Source organism: Phyllobates terribilis, unplaced genomic scaffold (assembly GCF_046119375.1).
Source record: "Phyllobates terribilis strain yellow unplaced genomic scaffold, ASM4611937v1 Scaffold_10__3_contigs__length_209671492, whole genome shotgun sequence".
Taxonomy (NCBI): domain Eukaryota; kingdom Metazoa; phylum Chordata; class Amphibia; order Anura; family Dendrobatidae; genus Phyllobates; species Phyllobates terribilis.
Genome location: NW_027362770.1, coordinates 205,614,316 through 205,636,846, shown reverse-complemented (window position 1 = coordinate 205,636,846; position 22,531 = coordinate 205,614,316). Strand labels below are relative to the sequence as shown.

Genomic DNA, 22,531 nt, shown 5'->3' with positions numbered 1-22,531 from the left:
CAGGGTACAGGATAATGACACTCGGGGTACAAGATAATGACACTGATACTCAGGGTACAGGATAATGACACTCGGGGTACAGGATAATGACACTGGGGGTACAGGATAATGACACTGGGGGTACAGTATAATGACACTGGGGTACAGGATAATGACACTGGAGGTACAGGATAAGGACACTGGGGGTGCAGGATAATGACACTGGGGGTGCAGGATAATGACACTGGGGGTACAGGATAATGACACTGATACTCAGGGTACAGGATAATGACACTCGGGGTACAAGATAATGACACTGATACTCAGGGTACAGGATAATGACACTCGGGGTACAGGATAATGACACTCGAGATACAGGATAATGACACTGACATTGGGGGTACAGGATAATGACACTGGGGGTACAGGATAATGACGCTGACACTCAGGGTACAGGATAATGACACTTGGGGTACAGGATAATGACGCTGACACTCAAGGTACAGGATAATGACACTCGGGGTACAGGATAATGACACTGGGGGTACAGGATAATGACACTGGGGTACAGGATAATGACACTGGAGGTACAGGATAATGACACTGGGGTGCAGGATAATGACACTGGGGGTGCAGAATAATGACACTGGGGGTACAGGATAATGACACTGGGGGTGCAGGATAATGACACTGGGGGTACAGGATAATGACACTGACACTGGGGGAACAGGATAATGACACTGGGGGTACAGGATAATGACACTGATACTCAGGGTACAGGATAATGACACTGGGGGTACAGGATAATGACACTGACACTGGGGGTGCAGGATAATGACACTGGGGGTACAGGATAATGACACTGGGGGTACAGGATAATGACACTGGAGGTACAGGATAATGACACTGACACTGGGGGTACAGGATAATGACACTGGGGGTACAGGATAATGACACTGATACTCAGGGTACAGGATAATGACACTGGGGGTACAGGATAATGACACTGACACTGGGGGTGCAGGATAATGACACTGGGGGTACAGGATAATGACACTGGGGGTACAGGATAATGACACTGATACTGGGGGTACAGGATAATGATACTTAGGGTACAGGATAATGACGCTGACACTCGGGGTACAGGATAATGACACTCGGGGTACAGGATAATGACACTGGGGGTACAGGATAATGACACTGATACTGGGGGTACAGGATAATGATACTTAGGGTACAGGATAATGACGCTGACACTCAGGGTACAGGATAATGACACTCGGGGTACAGGATAATGACACTGATACTGGGGGTACAGGATAATGACACTGGAGGTACAGGATAATGACACTGACACTGGGAGTACAGGATAATGACACTGACACTCGGGGTACAGGATAATGACACTGATACTCAGAGTACAGGATAATGACACTCGGGGTACAGGATAATGACACTGATACTCAGGGTACAGGATAATGACACTCGGGGTACAGGATAATGACACTCGAGATACAGGATAATGACACTGACACTGGGGGTACAGGATAATGACACTCGGGGTACAGGATAATGACGCTGACACTCGGGGTACAGGATAATGACGCTGACACTCGGGGTACAGGATAATGACACTGGGGGTGCAGAATAATGACACTGGGGGTACAGGATAATGACACTGGGGGTGCAGGATAATGACACTGGGGGTACAGGATAATGACACTGACACTGGGGGAACAGGATAATGACACTGGGGGTACAGGATAATGACACTCGGGGTACAGGATAATGACACTGATACTGGGGGTACAGGATAATGACACTGGAGGTACAGGATAATGACACTGACACTGGGAGTACAGGATAATGACACTGATACTCAGAGTACAGGATAATGACACTGGGGGTACAGGATAATGACACTCAGGGTACAGGATAATGACGCTGACACTCGGGGTACAGGATAATGACGCTGACACTCAGGGTACAGGATAATGACACTCGGGGTACAGGATAATGACACTGGGGGTACAGGATAATGACGCTGACACTCAGGGTACAGGATAATGACACTCGGGGTACAGGATAATGACGCGGACACTCAGGGTACAGGATAATGACACTCGGGGTACAGGATAATGACGCTGACACTCAGGGTACAGGATAATGACACTCGGGGTACAGGATAATGACACTGATACTGGGGGTACAGGATAATGACACTGGGAGTACAGGATAATGACACTGATACTCAGAGTACAGGATAATGACACTGGGGGTACAGGATAATGACACTCGGGGTACAGGATAATGACGCTGACACTCGGGGTACAGGATAATGACGCTGACACTCAGGGTACAGGATAATGACACTCGGGGTACAGGATAATGACACTGGGGGTACAGGATAATGACGCTGACACTCAGGGTACAGGATAATGACACTCGGGGTACAGGATAATGACGCGGACACTCAGGGTACAGGATAATGACACTCGGGGTACAGGATAATGACGCTGACACTCAGGGTACAGGATAATGACACTCGGGGTACAGGATAATGACGCTGACACTCAGGGTACAGGATAATGACGCTGACACTCGGGGTACAGGATAATGACACTGGGGGTACAGGATAATGACACTGGAGGTACAGGATAATGACACTGGGGGTGCAGGATAATGACACTGATACTGGGGGTGCAGGATAATGACACTGGGGGTACAGGATAATGACACTGGGGGTACAGGATAATGACGCTGACACTCAGGGTACAGGATAATGACGCTGACACTCGGGGTACAGGATAATGACACTCGGGGTACAGGATAATGACGCTGACACTCGGGGTACAGGATAATGACGCTGACACTCGGGGTACAGGATAATGACACTCGGGGTACAGGGTAATGATATTTTTATTACCACGCACCAATCTCAAAGCTTCCGTCGATGACACCGACCAGGGATGATGGGAGTTCGAATCTGCGTTCTATCTGAGTGATTGAGCTTTTCAGGTAACTTCCGGTTAAAGCTTTTGCAAAATATGCAAAACTGATGGCGGAGAGGAAAATCTGTGGAGACGAAGGAGAAGACCCCGACCTGGGTGACAATATCTCAACTCCATGACCTGATTCCTAAACCTCCTCATCCTCACCCCGGACCACAGACCCCTCACCCACCAGGACAAGGACAGACATCCCGACCTCCTGAACTGCTGCACCAGACAGCACTGAATAATGTCAGAAATACCAGATATAGCAACACTGTGTGATACAATGTATCAGTGCGATATCCAGGAGGTAATAGAAGCGAAAATCTCTATCAATGCCAACACTAGGGGGAGCTCACAGCACACAGTGTATACAGCTCCCATAGAAATACATTATACATTCTACCTGCAGTCACCACTAGGGGGAGCTCACAGCACACAGTGTATACAGCTCCCATAGAGATATATTATACATTCTACCTGCAGTCACCACTAGGAGGAGCTCACAGCACACAGTGTATACAGCTCCCATAGAGATACATTATACATTCTACCTGCAGTCACCACTAGGAGGAGCTCACAGCACACAGTGTATACAGCTCCCATAGAGATACATTATACATTCTACCTGCAGTCACCACTAGGAGGAGCTCACAGCACATAGTGTATACAGCTCCCATAGAGATACATTATACATTCTACCTGCAGTCACCACTAGGAGGAGCTCACAGCACACAGTGTATACAGCTCCCATAGAGATACATTATACATTCTACCTGCAGTCACCACTAGGAGGAGCTCACAGCACACAGTGTATACAGCTCCCATAGAGATACATTATACATTCTACCTGCAGTCACCACTAGGAGGAGCTCACAGCACACAGTGTATACAGCTCCCATAGAGATACATTATACATTCTACCTGCAGTCACCACTAGGAGGAGCTCACAGCACACAGTGTATACAGCTCCCATAGAGATACATTATACATTCTACCTGCAGTCACCACTAGGAGGAGCTCACAGCACACAGTGTATACAGCTCCCATAGAGATATTTTATACATAGTACCTGCAGTCACCACTAGGAGGAGCTCACAGCACACAGTGTATACAGCTCCCATAGAGATACATTATACATTCTGCCTGCAGTCACCACTAGGAGGAGCTCACAGCGCACAGTGTATACAGCTCCCATAGAGATACATTATACATTCTACCTGCAGTCACCACTAGGAGGAGCTCACAGATCACAGTGTATACAGCTCCCATAGAGATACATTATACATTCTACCTGCAGTCACCACTAGAAGGAGCTCACAGCACACAGTGTATACAGCTCCCATAGAGATACATTATACATTCTACCTGCAGTCACCACTAGGAGGAGCTCACAGCGCACAGTGTATACAGCTCCCATAGAGATACATTATACATTCTACCTGCAGTCACCACTAGGAGGAGCTCACAGATCACAGTGTATACAGCTCCCATAGAGATACATTATACATTCTACCTGCAGTCACCACTAGAAGGAGCTCACAGCACACAGTGTATACAGCTCCCATAGAGATACATTATACATTCTACCTGCAGTCACCACTAGGAGGAGCTCACAGCACACAGTGTATACAGCTCCCATAGAGAAACATTATACATTATACGTGCAGTCACACAAGGAGGAGCTCACAGCACACAGTGTATACAGCTCCCATAGAGATACATTATACATTATACCTGCAGTCACCACAAGGAGGAGCTCACAGCACACAGTGTATACAGCTCCCATATAGATACTTTATACATTCTACCTGCAGTCACCACTAGGAGGAGCTCACAGCACACAGTGTATACAGCTCCCATAGAGATACTTTATACATTCTACCTGCAGTCACCACTAGGAGGAGTTCACAGCACACAGTGTATACAGCTCCCATAGAGATACATTATACATTATACCTGCAGTCACCACAAGGAGGACCTCACAGCACACAGTGTATACAGCTCCCATAGAGATACTTTATACATTATACCTGCAGTCACCACAAGGAGGAGCTCACAGCACACAGTGTATACAGCTCCCATAGAGATACTTTATACATTCTACCTGCAGTCACCACTAGGAGGAGCTCACAGCACACAGTGTATACAGCTCCCATAGAGATAAATTATACATTATACCTGCAGTCACCACAAGGAGGAGCTCACAGCACACAGTGTATACAGCTCCCATAGAGATATTTTATACATTCTACCTGCAGTCATCACTAGGAGGAGCTCACAACACACAGTGTATACAGCTCCCATAGAGATACATTATACATTATACCTGCAGTCACCACTAGGGGGAGCTCACAACACACAGTGTATACAGCTCCCATAGAGATACATTATACATTCTACCTGCAGTCACCACTAGGGGGAGCTCACAGCGCACAGTGTATACAGCTCCCATAGAGATACATTATACATTCTACCTGCAGTCACCACTAGGAGGAGCTCACAGATCACAGTGTATACAGCTCCCATAGAGATACATTATACATTCTACCTGCAGTCACCACTAGGAGGAGCTCACAGATCACAGTGTATACAGCTCCCATAGAGATACATTATACATTCTACCTGCAGTCACCACTAGGAGGAGCTCACAGCACATAGTGTATACAGCTCCCATAGAGATACATTATACATTCTACCTGCAGTCACCACTAGGAGGAGCTCACAGCACATAGTGTATACAGCTCCCATAGAGATACATTATACATTCTACCTGCAGTCACCACTAGGAGGAGCTCACAGCACACAGTGTATACAGCTCCCATAGAGATACATTATACATTCTACCTGCAGTCACCACTAGGGAGAGCTCACAGCACACAGTGTAAACAGCTACCATAGAGATACATTATACATTCTACCTGCAGTCACCACTAGGAGGAGCTCACAGCACACAGTGTATACAGCTCCCATAGAGATACATTATACATTTTACCTGCAGTCACCACTAGGAGGAGATCACAGCACACAGTGTATACAGCTCCCATAGAGATACATTATACATTCTACCTGCAGTCACCACTAGGAGGAGCTCACAGCACACAGTGTATACAGCTCCCATAGAGATACATTATACATTCTACCTGCAGTCACCACTAGGAGGAGCTCACAGCACACAGTGTATACAGCTCCCATAGAGATACATTATACATTCTGCCTGCATTCACCACTAAGAGGAGCTCACAGCACACATTGTATACAGCTCCCATAGATATACATGATACATTCTACCTGCAGTCACCACTAGGGGAAGCTCACAGCACATAGTGTATACAGCTCCCATAGAGATACATTATACATTCTATCTGCAGTCACCACTAGGAGGAGCTCACAGCACACAGTGTATACAGCTCCCATAGAGATACATTATACATGCCACCTCCAGTCACCACTAGGAGGAGCTCACAGCACACAGTGTATACAGCTCCCATAGAGATACATTATACATTCTACCTGCAGTCACCACTAGGAGGAGCTCACAGCACACAGTGTATACAGCTCCCATAGAGATATATTATACATTCTACACTCAACCACCACTAGGAGAAGCTCACAGCACACAGTGTATACAGCTCCCATAGAGAAAAATTATACATTCTACCTGCAGTCACCACTAGGGGGAGCTCACAACACACAGTGTATACAGCTCCCATAGAGATACATTATACATTCTACCTGCAATCACCACTAGGAGGAGCTCACAGCACACAGTGTATACATGTCCCATAGAGATACATTATACATAGTACCTGCAGTCACCACTAGGGGGAGCTCACAGCACACAGTGTATACAGCTCCCATAGAGATACATTATACATTCTACCTGCAGTCACCACTAGGGGGAGCTCACAGCACACAGTGTATACAGCTCCCATAGAGATACATTATACATTCTACCTGCAGTCACCACTAGGGGGAGCTCACAGCACACAGTGTATACTGCTCCCATAGAGATACTTTATACATTCTACCTGCAGTCACCACTAGGGAGAGCTCACAGCACACAGTGTAAACAGCTACCATAGAGATACATTATACATTCTACCTGCAGTCACCACTAGGAGGAGCTCACAGCACACAGTGTATACAGCTCCCATAGAGATACATTATACATTTTACCTGCAGTCACCACTAGGAGGAGATCACAGCACACAGTGTATACAGCTCCCATAGAGATACATTATACATTCTACCTGCAGTCACCACTAGGAGGAGCTCACAGCACACAGTGTATACAGCTCCCATAGAGATACATTACATATTATACCTGCAGTCACCACTAGGAGGAGCTCACAGCACACAGTGTATACAGCTCCCATAGAGATACATTATGCATTCTGCCTGCATTCACCACTAGGAGGAGCTCACAGCACACAGTGTATACAGCTCCCATAGAGATACATTATACATTGTACCTGCAGTCACCACTAGGAGGAGCTCACAGCACACATTGTATACAGCTCCCATAGAGATGCATTATACATTCTACCTGCAGTCACCACTAGGGGGAGCTCACAGCACACAGTGTATACAGCTCCCATAGATATACATTATACATTCTACCTGCAGTCACCACTAGGAGGAGCTCACAGCACACAGTGTATACAGCTCCCATAGAGATACATTATACATTCTACCCTCAACCACCACTAGGAGGAGCTCACAGCACACAGTGTATACAGCTCCCTTAGAGAAACATTATACATTCTACCTGCAGTCACCACTAGGGGGAGCTCACAACACACAGTGTATACAGCTCCCATAGAGATACATTATACATTCTACCTGCAATCACCACTAGGGGGAGCTCACAGTACACAGTGTATACAGTTCCCATAGAGATACATTATACATAGTACCTGCAGTCACCACTAGGGGGAGCTCACAGCACACAGTGTATACAGCTCCCATAGAGATACATTATACAATCTACCTGCAGTCACCACTAGGGGGAGCTCACAGCACACAGTGTATACTGCTCCCATAGAGATACTTTATGCATTCTACCTGCAGTCACCACTAGGAGGAGCTCACAGCACACAGTGCATACAGCTCCTATAGAGATACATTATACATACTACCTGCAGTCACCACTAGGGGGAGCTCACAGCACACAGTGTATACAGCTTCCATAGAGATACATTATACATTCTGCCTGCAGTCACTACTAGGAGGAGCTCACAGCACACAGTGTATACAGCTCTCATAGAGATACATTATACCTTCTACCTGCAGTCACCACTAGGAGGAGCTCACAGCACACAGCGTATACAGCTCCCATAAAGATACATTATACATTCTACCTGCAGTCACCACTAGGAGGAGCTCACAGCACACAGTGTATACAGCTCCCATAGAGATATATTATACATTCTACCTGCAGTCACCACTAGGAGGAGCTCACAGCACACAGTGTATACAGCTCCCATAGAGATACATTATACATTCTACCTGAAGTCACCACTAGGAGGAGCTCACAGCACACAGTGTATACAGCTCCCATAGAGATACATTATACATTTTACCTGCAGTCACCACTAGGTGGAGCTCACAGCACACAGTGTATACAGCTTCCATAGAGATACATTATATATTCTACCTGCAGTCACCATTAGGAGGAGCTCACAGCACATAGGTATACAGCTCCCATAGAGATGCATTATACATTCTACCTACAGTCACCACTAGGGGGAGCACCCAGCACACAGTATATACAGCTCCCTTAGAGATATATTATACTTTCTACCCTCAACCACCACTAGGAGGAGCTCACAGCACACAGTGTATACAGCTCCCATAGAGAAACATTATACATTCTACCTGCAGTCACCACTAGGGGGAGCTCACAACACACAGTGTATACAGCTCCCATAGAGATACATTATACATTCTACCTGCAATCACCACTAGGAGGAGCTCACAGCACACAGTGTATACAGTTCCCATAGAGTTACATTATACATAGTACCTGCAGACACCACTAGGGGGAGCTCACAGCACACAATGTATACAGCTCCCATAGAGATATATTATACATTCTATCTGCAGTGACCACTAGGGGGAGCTCACAGCACACAGTGTATACAGCTCCCATAGAGATACATTATACATTATACCTGCAGTCACCACTAGGGGGGGCTCACAGCACACATTGTATACAGCTCCCATAGAGATACTTTATACATTCTACCTGCAGTCACCACTAGGAGGAGCTCACAGCACACAGTGTATACAGCTCCCATAGAGATATATTATACATTCTACCTGCAGTCACCGCTAGGAGGAGCTCACAGTAGACAGTGTATACAGCTCCCATAGAGATACATTATACATTCTACCTGCAGTCACCACTAGGAGGAGCTCACAGATCACAGTGTATACAGCTCCCATAGAGATACATTATACATTCTACCTGCAGTCACCACTAGGAGGAGCTCACAGCACACAGTGTATACAGCTCCCATAGAGATAAATTATACATTATACCTGCAGTCACCACTAGGGAGAGCTCACAGTACACAGTGTATACAGCTCCCATAGAGATACATTATACATTCTACCTGCAGTCACCACTAGGAGGAGCTCACAGTACACAGTGTATACAGCTCCCATAGAGATACATTATACATTCTACCTGCAGTCACCACTAGGAGGAGCTCACAGTACACAGTGTATACAGCTCCCATAGAGATACATTATACATTCTACCTGCAGTCACCACTAGGAGGAGCTCACAGCACACAGTGCATACAGCTCCCATAGAGATACATTATACATTCTACCTGCAGTCACGACTAGGGGGAGCTCACAGCACACAGTGTATACAGCTCCCATAGAGATACATAATACATTCTACCTGCAGTCACCACTATGAGGAGCTCACAGCACACAGTGTATACAGTTCCATTAAGATACATTATACATAGTACCTGCAGTCACCACTATGGGGAGCTCACAGCACACAGTGTATACAGCTCCCATAGAGATACATTATACATTCTACCTGCAGTCACCACTAGGAGGAGCTCACAGCACACAGTGTATACAGCTCCCATAGAGATACATTATACATTCTACCTGCAGTCACCACTAGGGGGAGCTCACAGCACACAGTGTATACAGCTCCCATAGAGATACTTTATACATTCTACATGCAGTCACCACTAGGAGGAGCTCACAGCACACAGCGTATACAGCTCCCATAAAGATAAATTATACATTCTACCTGCAGTCACCATTAGGAGGAGCTCACAGCACACACTGTATACAGCTCCCATAGAGATATATTATACATTGTACCTGCAGTCACCACTAGGAGGAGCTCACAGCACACAGTGTATACAGCTCCCATAGAGATACATTATTCCTATTACCTGCAGTCACCACTAGGAGGAGCTCACAGCACACAGTGTATATAGCTCCCATAGAGATACATTATACATTCTACCTGAAGTCACCACTAGGGGGAGCTCACAGCACACAGTGTATACAGCTCCCATAGAGATACATTATACATTCTACCTGCAGTCACCACTAGGAGGAGCTCACGGTACACAGTGTATACAGCTCCCATAGAGATACATTATACATTCTACCTGCAGTCACCACTAGGAGGAGCTCACAGCACACAGTGCATACAGCTCCCATAGAGATACATTATACATTCTACCTGCAGTCACCACTAGGGGGAGCTCACAGCACACAGTGTATACAGCTTCCATAAAGATACATTATACATTCTACCTGCAGTCACCATTAGGAGGAGCTCACAGCACACACTGTATACAGCTCCCATAGAGATATATTATACATTGTACCTGCAGTCACCACTAGGAGGAGCTCATAGCACACAGTGTATACAGCTCCCATAGAGATACATTATACATTCTACCTGCAGTCACCACTAGGAGGAGCTCACAGCACACAGTGTATATAGCTCCCATAGAGATACATTATACATTCTACCTGCAGTGACCACTAGGTGGAGCTCACAGCACACAGTGTATACAGCTCCCATAGAGATACATTATACATTCTACCTGCAGTCACCACTAGGAGGAGCTCACAGATCACAGTGTATACAGCTCCCATAGAGATACATTATACATTCTACCTGCAGTCATCACTAGGAGGAGCTCACAGCACATAGTGTATACAGCTCCCATAGAGATACATTATACATTCTACCTGCAGTAACCACTAGGAGGAGCTCACAGCACATAGTGTATACAGCTCCCATAGAGATACATTATACATTTTACCTGCAGTTACCACTAGGAGGAGCTCACAGCACATAGTGTATACAGCTCCCATAGAGATCCATTATACATTCGACCTGCAGTCACCACTAGGGAGAGCTCACAGCACACAGTGTAAACAGCTACCATAGAGATACATTAGACATTCTACCTGCAGTCACCACTAGGAGGAGCTCACAGCACACAGTGTATACAGCTCCCATAGAGATACATTATACATTTTACCTGCAGTCACCACTAGGAGGAGATCACAGCACACAGTGTATACAGCTCCCATAGAGATACATTATACATTCTACCTGCAGTCACCACTAGGAGGAGCTCACAGCACACAGTGTATACAGCTCCCATAGAGATACATTATACATTCTACCTGCAGTCACCACTAGGAGGAGCTCACAGCACACAGTGTATACAGCTCCCATAGAGATACATTATACATTCTGCCTGCAGTCACCACTAGGAGGAGCTCACAGCACACAGTGTATACAGCTCCCATAGAGATACATTATACATTCTGCCTGCAGTCACCACTAGGAGGAGCTCACAGCACACAGTGTATACAGCTCCCATAGAGATACATTATACATTCTACCTGCATTCAACACTAGGAGGAGCTCACAGCACACAGTGTATACAGCTCCCATAGAGATACATTATACATTCTACCTGCATTCAACACTAGGAGGAGCTCACAGCACACAGTGTATACAGCTCCCATAGAGATACATTATACATTCTACCTGCAGTCACCACTAGGAGCTCACAGCACACATTGTATACAGCTCCCATAGATATACATAATACATTCTACCTGCAGTCACCACTAGGGGAAGCTCACAGCACACAGTGTATACAGCTCCCTTAGAGATACATTATACATTCTACCTGCAGTCACCACTAGGGGGAGCTCACAGCACACAGTGTATACAGCTCCCATAGAGATACATTATACATGCTACCTCCAGTCACCACTAGGAGGAGCTCACAGCACACAGTGTATACAGCTCCCATAGAGATACTTTATACATTCTACCTGCAGTCACCACTAGGAGGAGCTCACAGCACACAGTGTATACAGCTCCCATAGAGATATATTATACATTCTACCCTCAACCACCACTAGGAGGAGCTCACAGCACACAGTGTATACAGCTCCCATAGAGAAAAATTATACATTCTACCTGCAGTCACCACTAGGGGGAGCTCACAACACACAGTGTATACAGCTCTTATAGAGATACATTATACATTCTACCTGCAATCACCACTAGGAGGAGCTCACAGCACACAGTGTATACAGTTCCCATAGAGATACATTATACATAGTACCTGCAGTCACCACTAGGGGGAGCTCACAGCACACAGTGTATACAGCTCCCATAGAGATACATTATATATTCTACCTGTAGTCACCACTAGGGGGAGCTCACAGAACACAGTGTATACAGCTCCCATAGAGATACATTATACATTCTACCTGCAGTCACCACTAGGGGGAGCCCACAGCACACAGTGTATACTGCTCCCATAGAGATACTTTATACATTCTACCTGCAGTCACCACTAGGGAGAGCTCACAGCACACAGTGTATACAGCTCCCATAGAGATACATTATACATTCTACCTGCAGTCACCACTAGGAGGAGCTCACAGCACACAGTGTATACAGCTCCCATAGAGATACATTATACATTTTACCTGCAGTCACCACTAGGAGGAGATCACAGCACACAGTGTATACAGCTCCCATAGAGATACATTATACATTCTACCTGCAGTCACCACTAGGAGGAGATCACAGCACACAGTGTATACAGCTCCCATAGAGATACATTATACATTCTACCTGCAGTCACCACTAGGAGGAGCTCACAGCACACAGTGTATACAGCTCCCATAGAGATACATTATACATTATACCTGCAGTCACCACTAGGAGGAGATCACAGCACACAGTGTATACAGCTCCCATAGAGATACATTATACATTTTACCTGCAGTCACCACTAGGAGGAGATCACAGCACACAGTGTACACAGCTCCCATAGAGATACATTATACATTCTACCTGCAGTCACCACTAGGAGGAGCTCACAGCACACAGTGTATACAGCTCCCATAGAGATACATTACACATTATACCTGCAGTCACCACTAGGAGGAGCTCACAGCACACAGTGTATACAGCTCCCACAGAGATACATTATACATTCTGCCTGCATTCACCACTAGGAGGAGCTCACAGCACACAGTGTATACAGCTCCCATAGGGATACATTATACATTGTACCTGCAGTCACCACTAGGAGGAGCTCACAGCACACATTGTATACAGCTCCCATAGATATACATTATACATTCTACCTGCAGTCACCACTAGGGGGAGCTCACAGCACACAGTGTATACAGTTCCCATAGAGATATATTATCCATTCTACCCTCAACCACCACTAGGAGGAGCTCACAGCACACAGTGTATACAGCTCCCTTAGAGAAACATTATACATTCTACCTGCAGTCACCACTAGGGGGAGCTCACAACACACAGTGTATACAGCTCCCATAGAGATACATTATACATTCTACCTGCAATCACCACTAGGACGAGCTCACAGCACACAGTGTATACAGTTCCCAAAGAGATACATTATACATAGTACCTGCAGTCACCACTAGGGGGAGCTCAAAGCACACAGTGTATACAGCTCCCATAGAGATACATTATACATTCTACCTGCAGTCACCACTAGGGGGAGCTCACAGCACACAGTGTATACTGCTCCCATAGAGATACTTTATACATTCTACCTGCAGTCACCACTAGGAGGAGCTCACAGCACACAGTGCATACAGCTCCTAAAGAGATACATTATACATTCTACTTGCAGTCACCACTAGGGGGAGCTCACAGCACACAGTGCATACAGCTCCCATAGAGATACATAAGACATTCTACCTGCAGTCACCACTAGGGGGAGCTCACAGTACACAGTGTATACAGCTCCCATAGAGATACATTATACATTCTACCTGCAGTCACCACTAGGAGGAGCTCACAGTACACAGTGTATACAGCTCCCATAGAGATACATTATACATTCTACCTGCAGTCACCACTAGGAGGAGCTCACAGTACACAGTGTATACAGCTCCCATAGAGATACATTATACATTCTACCTGCAGTCACCACTAGGAGGAGCTCACAGCACACAGTGCATACAGCTCCCATAGAGATACATTATACATTCTACCTGCAGTCACGACTAGGGGGAGCTCACAGCACACAGTGTATACAGCTCCCATAGAGATACATAATACATTCTACCTGCAGTCACCACTAGGAGGAGCTCACAGCACACAGTGTATACAGTTCCATTAAGATACATTATACATAGTACCTGCAGTCACCACTATGGGGAGCTCACAGCACACAGTGTATACAGCTCCCATAGAGATACATTATACATTCTACCTGCAGTCACCACTAGGAGGAGCTCACAGCACACAGTGTATACAGCTCCCATAGAGATACATTATACATTCTACCTGCAGTCACCACTAGGGGGAGCTCACAGCACACAGTGTATACAGCTCCCATAGAGGTACATAATACATTCTACCTGCAGTCACCACTAGGAGGAGCTCACAGCACACAGTGTATACAGTTCCCATAGAGATACATTATACATAGTACCTGCAGTCACCACTAGGGGGAGCTCACAGCACACAGTGTATACAGCTCCCATAGAGATACATTATACATTCTACATGCAGTCACCACTAGGAGGAGCTCACAGCACACAGCGTATACAGCTCCCATAAAGATAAATTATACATTCTACCTGCAGTCACCATTAGGAGGAGCTCACAGCACACACTGTATACAGCTCCCATAGAGATATATTATACATTGTACCTGCAGTCACCACTAGGAGGAGCTCACAGCACACAGTGTATACAGCTCCCATAGAGATACATTATTCCTATTACCTGCAGTCACCACTAGGAGGAGCTCACAGCACACAGTGTATATAGCTCCCATAGAGATACATTATACATTCTACCTGAAGTCACCACTAGGGGAAGCTCACAGCACACAGTGTATACAGCTCCCATAGAGATACATTATACATTCTACCTGCAGTCACCACTAGGAGGAGCTCACGGTACACAGTGTATACAGCTCCCATAGAGATACATTATACATTCTACCTGCAGTCACGACTAGGAGGAGCTCACAGCACACAGTGCATACAGCTCCCATAGAGATACATTATACATTCTACCTGCAGTCACCACTAGGGGGAGCTCACAGCACACAGTGTATACAGCTCCCATAAAGATACATTATACATTCTACCTGCAGTCACCATTAGGAGGAGCTCACAGCACACACTGTATACAGCTCCCATAGAGATATATTATACATTGTACCTGCAGTCACCACTAGGAGGAGCTCATAGCACACAGTGTATACAGCTCCCATAGAGATACATTATACATTCTACCTGCAGTCACCACTAGGAGGAGCTCACAGCACACAGTGTATATAGCTCCCATAGAGATACATTATACATTCTACCTGCAGTGACCACTAGGTGGAGCTCACAGCACACAGTGTATACAGCTCCCATAGAGATACATTATACATTCTACCTGCAGTCACCACTAGGAGGAGCTCACAGATCACAGTGTATACAGCTCCCATAGAGATACATTATACATTCTACCTGCAGTCATCACTAGGAGGAGCTCACAGCACATAGTGTATACAGCTCCCATAGAGATACATTATACATTCTACCTGCAGTAACCACTAGGAGGAGCTCACAGCACATAGTGTATACAGCTCCCATAGAGATACATTATACATTCTACCTGTAGTCACCACTAGGAGGAGCTCACAGCACATAGTGTATACAGCTCCCATAGAGATACATTATACATTCGACCTGCAGTCACCACTAGGGAGAGCTCACAGCACACAGTGTAAACAGCTACCATAGAGATACATTAGACATTCTACCTGCAGTCACCACTAGGAGGAGCTCACAGCACACAGTGTATACAGCTCCCATAGAGATACATTATACATTTTACCTGCAGTCACCACTAGGAGGAGATCACAGCACACAGTGTATACAGCTCCCATAGAGATACATTATACATTCTACCTGCAGTCACCACTAGGAGGAGCTCACAGCACACAGTGTATACAGCTCCCATAGAGATACATTATACATTCTACCTGCAGTCACCACTAGGAGGAGCTCACAGCACACAGTGTATACAGCTCCCATAGAGATACATTATACATTCTGCCTGCATTCACCACTAGGAGTAGCTCACAGCACACAGTGTATACAGCTCCCATAGAGATACATTATACATTCTACCTGCAGTCACCACTAGGAGGAGCTCACAGCACACATTGTATACAGCTCCCATAGATATACATAATACATTCTACCTGCAGTCACCACTAGGGGAAGCTCACAGCAGACAGTGTATACAGCTCCCTTAGAGATACATTATACATTCTACCTGCAGTCACCACTAGGGGGAGCTCACAGCACACAGTGTATACAGCTCCCATAGAGATACATTATACATGCTACCTCCAGTCACCACTAGGAGGAGCTCACAGCACACAGTGTATACAGCTCCCATAGAGATACATTATACATTCTACCTGCAGTCACCACTAGGAGGAGCTCACAGCACACAGTGTATACAGCTCCCATAGAGATATATTATACATTCTACCCTCAACCACCACTAGGAGGAGCTCACAGCACACAGTGTATACAGCTCCCATAGAGAAAAATTATACATTCTACCTGCAGTCACCACTAGGGGGAGCTCACAACACACAGTGTATACAGCTCCCATAGAGATACAATATACATTCTACCTGCAATCACCACTAGGAGGAGCTCACAGCACACAGTGTATACAGTTCCCATAGAGATACATTATACATAGTACCTGCAGTCACCACTAGGGGGAGCTCACAGCACACAGTGTATACAGCTCCCATAGAGATACATTATATATTCTACCTGTAGTCACCACTAGGGGGAGCTCACAGAACACAGTGTATACAGCTCCCATAGAGATACATTATACATTCTACCTGCAGTCACCACTAGGGGGAGCTCACAGCACACAGTGTATACTGCTCCCATAGAGATACTTTATACATTCTACCTGCAGTCACCACTAGGGAGAGCTCACAGCACACAGTGTATACAGCTCCCATAGAGATACATTATACATTCTACCTGCAGTCACCACTAGGAGGAGCTCACAGCACACAGTGTATACAGCTCCCATAGAGATACATTATACATTTTACCTGCAGTCACCACTAGGAGGAGATCACAGCACACAGTGTATACAGCTCCCATAGAGATACATTACACATTCTACCTGCAGTCACCACTAGGAGGAGCTCACAGCACACAGTGTATACAGCTCCCATAGAGATACATTACACATTATACCTGCAGTCACCACTAGGAGGAGCTCACAGCACACAGTGTATACAGCTCCCACAGAGATACATTATACATTCTGCCTGCATTCACCACTAGGAGGAGCTCACAGCACACAGTGTATACAGCTCCCATAGAGATACATTATACATTGTACCTGCAGTCACCACTAGGAGGAGCTTACAGCACACATTGTATACAGCTCCCATAGATATACATTATACATTCTACCTGCAGTCACCACTAGGGGGAGCTCACAGCACACAGTGTATACAGTTCCCATAGAGATATATTATCCATTCTACCCTCAACCACCACTAGGAGGAGCTCACAGCACACAGTGTATACAGCTCCCTTAGAGAAACATTATACATTCTACCTGCAGTCACCACTAGGGGGAGCTCACAAAACACAGTGTATACAGCTCCCATAGAGATACATTATACATTCTACCTGCAATCACCACTAGGACGAGCTCACAGCACACAGTGTATACAGTTCCCAAAGAGATACATTATACATAGTACCTGCAGTCACCACTAGGGGGAGCTCAAAGCACACAGTGTATACAGCTCCCATAGAGATACATTATACATTCTACCTGCAGTCACCACTAGGGGGAGCTCACAGCACACAGTGTATACTGCTCCCATAGAGATACTTTATACATTCTACCTGCAGTCACCACTAGGAGGAGCTCACAGCACACAGTGCATACAGCTCCTAAAGAGATACAATATACATTCTACCTGCAGTCACCACTAGGGGGAGCTCACAGCACACAGTGCATACAGCTCCCATAGAGATACATAAGACATTCTACCTGCAGCCACCACTAGGGGGAGCTCACAGTACACAGTGTATACAGCTCCCATAGAGATACATTATACATTCTACCTGCAGTCACCACTAGGAGGAGCTCACAGCAGACAGTGTATACAGCTACCATAGAGATACATTATACATTCTACATGCAGTCACCACTAGGAGGAGCTCACAGCACACAGCGTATACAGCTCCCATAAAGATACATTCTACATTCTACCTGCAGTCACCACTAGGAGGAGCTCACAGCACACAGTGTATACAGCTCCCATACAGATATATTATACATTGTACCTGCAGTCACCACTAGGAGGAGCTCACAGCACACAGTGTATACAGCTCCTATAGAGATACATTATACATTCTACCTGCAGTCACCACTAGGAGGAGCTCACAGCACACAGTTTATACAGCTCCCATACAGATATATTATACATTGTACCTGCAGTCACCACTAGGAGGAGCTCACAGCACACAGTATATACAGCTCCCATAGAGATACATTATACATTGTACCTGCAGTCACCACTAGGTGGAGCTCACAGCACACAGTGTATACAGCTCCCATAGAGATACATTATACATTCTACCTGCAGTCACCACTAGGAGGAGCTCACAGCACACAGTGTATACAGCTCCCATAGAGATACATTATACATTCTACCTGCAGTCACCACTAGGTGGAGCTCACAGCACACAGTGTATACAGCTTCCATAGAGATACATTATATATTCTACCTGCAATCACCACTAGGAGGAGCTCACAGCACATAGGTATACAGCTCCCATAGAGATGCATTATACATTCTACCTACAGTCACCACTAGGGGGAGCACCCAGCACACAGTGTATACAGCTCCCTTAGAGATATATTATACATTCTACCCTCAACCACCACTAGGAGGAGCTCACAGCACACAGTGTATACAGCTCCCATAGAGAAACATTATACATTCTACCTGCAGTCACCACTATGGTGAGCTCACAACACACAGTGTATACAGCTCCCATAAAGATACATTATACATTCTACCTGCAATCACCACTAGGAGGAGCTCACAGCACACAGTGTATACAGTTCCCATAGAGATACATTATACATAGTACCTGCAGTTACCACTAGGGGGAGGTCACAGCACACAGTGTATACAGCTCCCATAGAGATACATTATACATTCTACCTGCAGTGACCACTAGGGGGAGCTCACAGCACACAGTGTATACAGCTCCCATAGAGATACATTATACATTCTACCTGCAGTCACCACTAGGGGGAGCTCACAGCACACCGTGTATACAGCTCCCATAGAGATACTTTATACATTCTACCTGCAGTCACCACTAGGAGGAGCTCACAGCACACAGTGCATACAGCTCCCATAGAGATACATTATAGATTCTACCTGCAGTCACCACTAGGAGGAGCTCACAGCACACAGTGTATACAGCTCCCATAGAGATACATAATACATTCTACCTGCAGTCACCACTAGGGGGAGCTCACAGTACACAGTGTATACAGCTCCCATAGAGATGCATTATACATTCTACCTACAGTCACCACTAGGGGGAGCACCCAGCACACAGTGTATACAGCTCCCTTAGAGATATATTATACATTCTACCCTCAACCACCACTAGGAGGAGCTCACAGCACACAGTGTATACAGCTCCCATAGAGAAACATTATACATTCTACCTGCAGTCACCACTAGGGGGAGCTCACAACACACAGTGTATACAGCTCCCATAAAGATACATTATACATTCTACCTGCAATCACCACTAGGAGGAGCTCACAGCACACAGTGTATACAGTTCCCATAGAGATACATTATACATAGTACCTGCAGTCACCACTAGGGGGAGGTCACAGCACACAGTGTATACAGCTCCCATAGAGATACATTATACATTCTACCTGCAGTCACCACTAGGAGGAGCTCACAGCACACAGTGCATACAGCTCTCATAGAGATACATTATACATTCTACCTGCAGTCACCACTAGGGGGAGCTCACAACACACAGTGTATACAGCTCCCATAGAGATACATTATACATTCTACCTGCAATCACCACTAGGACGAGCTCACAGCACACAGTGTATACAGTTCCCAAAGAGATACATTATACATAGTACCTGCAGTCACCACTAGGGGGAGCTCAAAGCACACAGTGTATACAGCTCCCATAGAGATACATTATACATTCTACCTGCAGTCACCACTAGGGGGAGCTCACAGCACACAGTGTATACAGCTCCCATGGAGATACATTATACATTCTACCTGCAGTCACCACTAGGAGGAGCTCACAGCACACAGTGCATACAGCTCCCATAGAGATACATTATACATTCTACCTGCAGTCACCACTAGGGGAAGCTCACAGCACACAGTGTATACAGCTCCCATAGAGATACATAATACATTCTACCTGCAGTCACCAATAGGAGGAGCTCACAGCACACAGTGTATACAGTTCCCCTAGAGATACATTATACATAGTACCTGCAGTCACCACTAGGGGGAGCTCACAGCACACAGTGTATACAGCTCCCATAGAAATACATTATACATTCTACATGCAGTCACCACTAGGAGGAGCTCACAGCACACAGTGCATACAGCTCTCATAGAGATACATTATACATTCTACCTGCAGTCACCACTAGGGGGAGCTCACAGCACACAGTGTATACAGCTCCCATAGAGATACATAATACATTCTACCTGCAGTCACCACTAGGAGGAGCTCACAGCACACAGTGTATACAGTTCCCATAGAGATACATTATACATAGTACCTGCAGTCACCACTAGGGGGAGCTCACAGCACACAGTGTATACAGCTCCCATAGAGATACATTATACATTCTACCTGCAGTCACCATTAGGAGGAGCTCACAGCACACAGTGTATACAGCTCCCATAGAGATACATTATACATTCTACCTGCAGTCACCACTAGGGGGAGCTCACAGCACACAGTGTATACAGCTCCCATAGAGATATATTATACATTGTACCTGCAGTCACCACTAGGATGAGCTCACAGCACACAGTGTATACAGCTCCCATAGAGATACATTATACATTCTACCTGCAGTCACCACTAGGAGGAGCTCACAGCACACAGTGTATATAGCTCCCATAGAGATACATTATACATTCTACCTGCAGTCACCACTAGGAGGAGCTCACAGTACACAGTGTATACAGCTCCCATAGAGATACATTATACATTCTACCTGCAGTCACCACTAGGAGGAGCTCACAGCACACAGTGTATACAGCTCCCATAGAGATACATTATACATTCTACCTGCAGTCACCACTATGGGGAGTTCACAGCACACAGTGTATACAGCTCCCATAGATATACATAATACATTCTACCTGCAGTCACCACTAGGAGGAGCTCACAGCACACAGTGTATACAGCTCCCATAAAGATACATTATACATTCTACCTGCAGTCACCATTAGGAGGAGCTCACAGCACACACTGTATACAGCTCCCATAGAGATATATTATACATTGTACTGCAGTTACCAAGAGGAGGAGCTCACAGCACACAGTGTATACAGCTCCCATAGAGATACATTATACATTCTACCTGCATTCATCACTAGAGGGAGCTCACAGCACACAGTGTATACAGCTTCCATAGAGAGACATTATACATTCTACCTGCAGTCACCACTAGGAGGAGCTCACAGCACACAGTGTATACAGCTTCCATAGAGATACATTATACATTCTACCTGCAGTCACCACTAGGGTGAGCTCACAGCAAACAGTGTATACAGCTTCCATAGAGATACATTATACATTCTACCTGCAGTCACCACTAGCAGGAGCTCACAGCACACAGTGCATACAGCTCCCATAGAGATACATTATAGATT

The 22,531-nt window shown here is 45.8% G+C and overlaps 1 protein-coding gene across 1 annotated transcript in view; it reads right to left on the bottom strand.

Moving 5' to 3' along the window:
• SLCO1C1 (solute carrier organic anion transporter family member 1C1) overlaps nucleotides 1-22,531 on the bottom strand; it is a 170,834-nt gene that overhangs the window by 92,049 nt on the left and 56,254 nt on the right. The window contains 1 exon segment of the mRNA XM_073650590.1: nucleotides 2,913-3,054. Coding sequence (XP_073506691.1) covers nucleotides 2,913-3,054 — 142 coding nt within the window.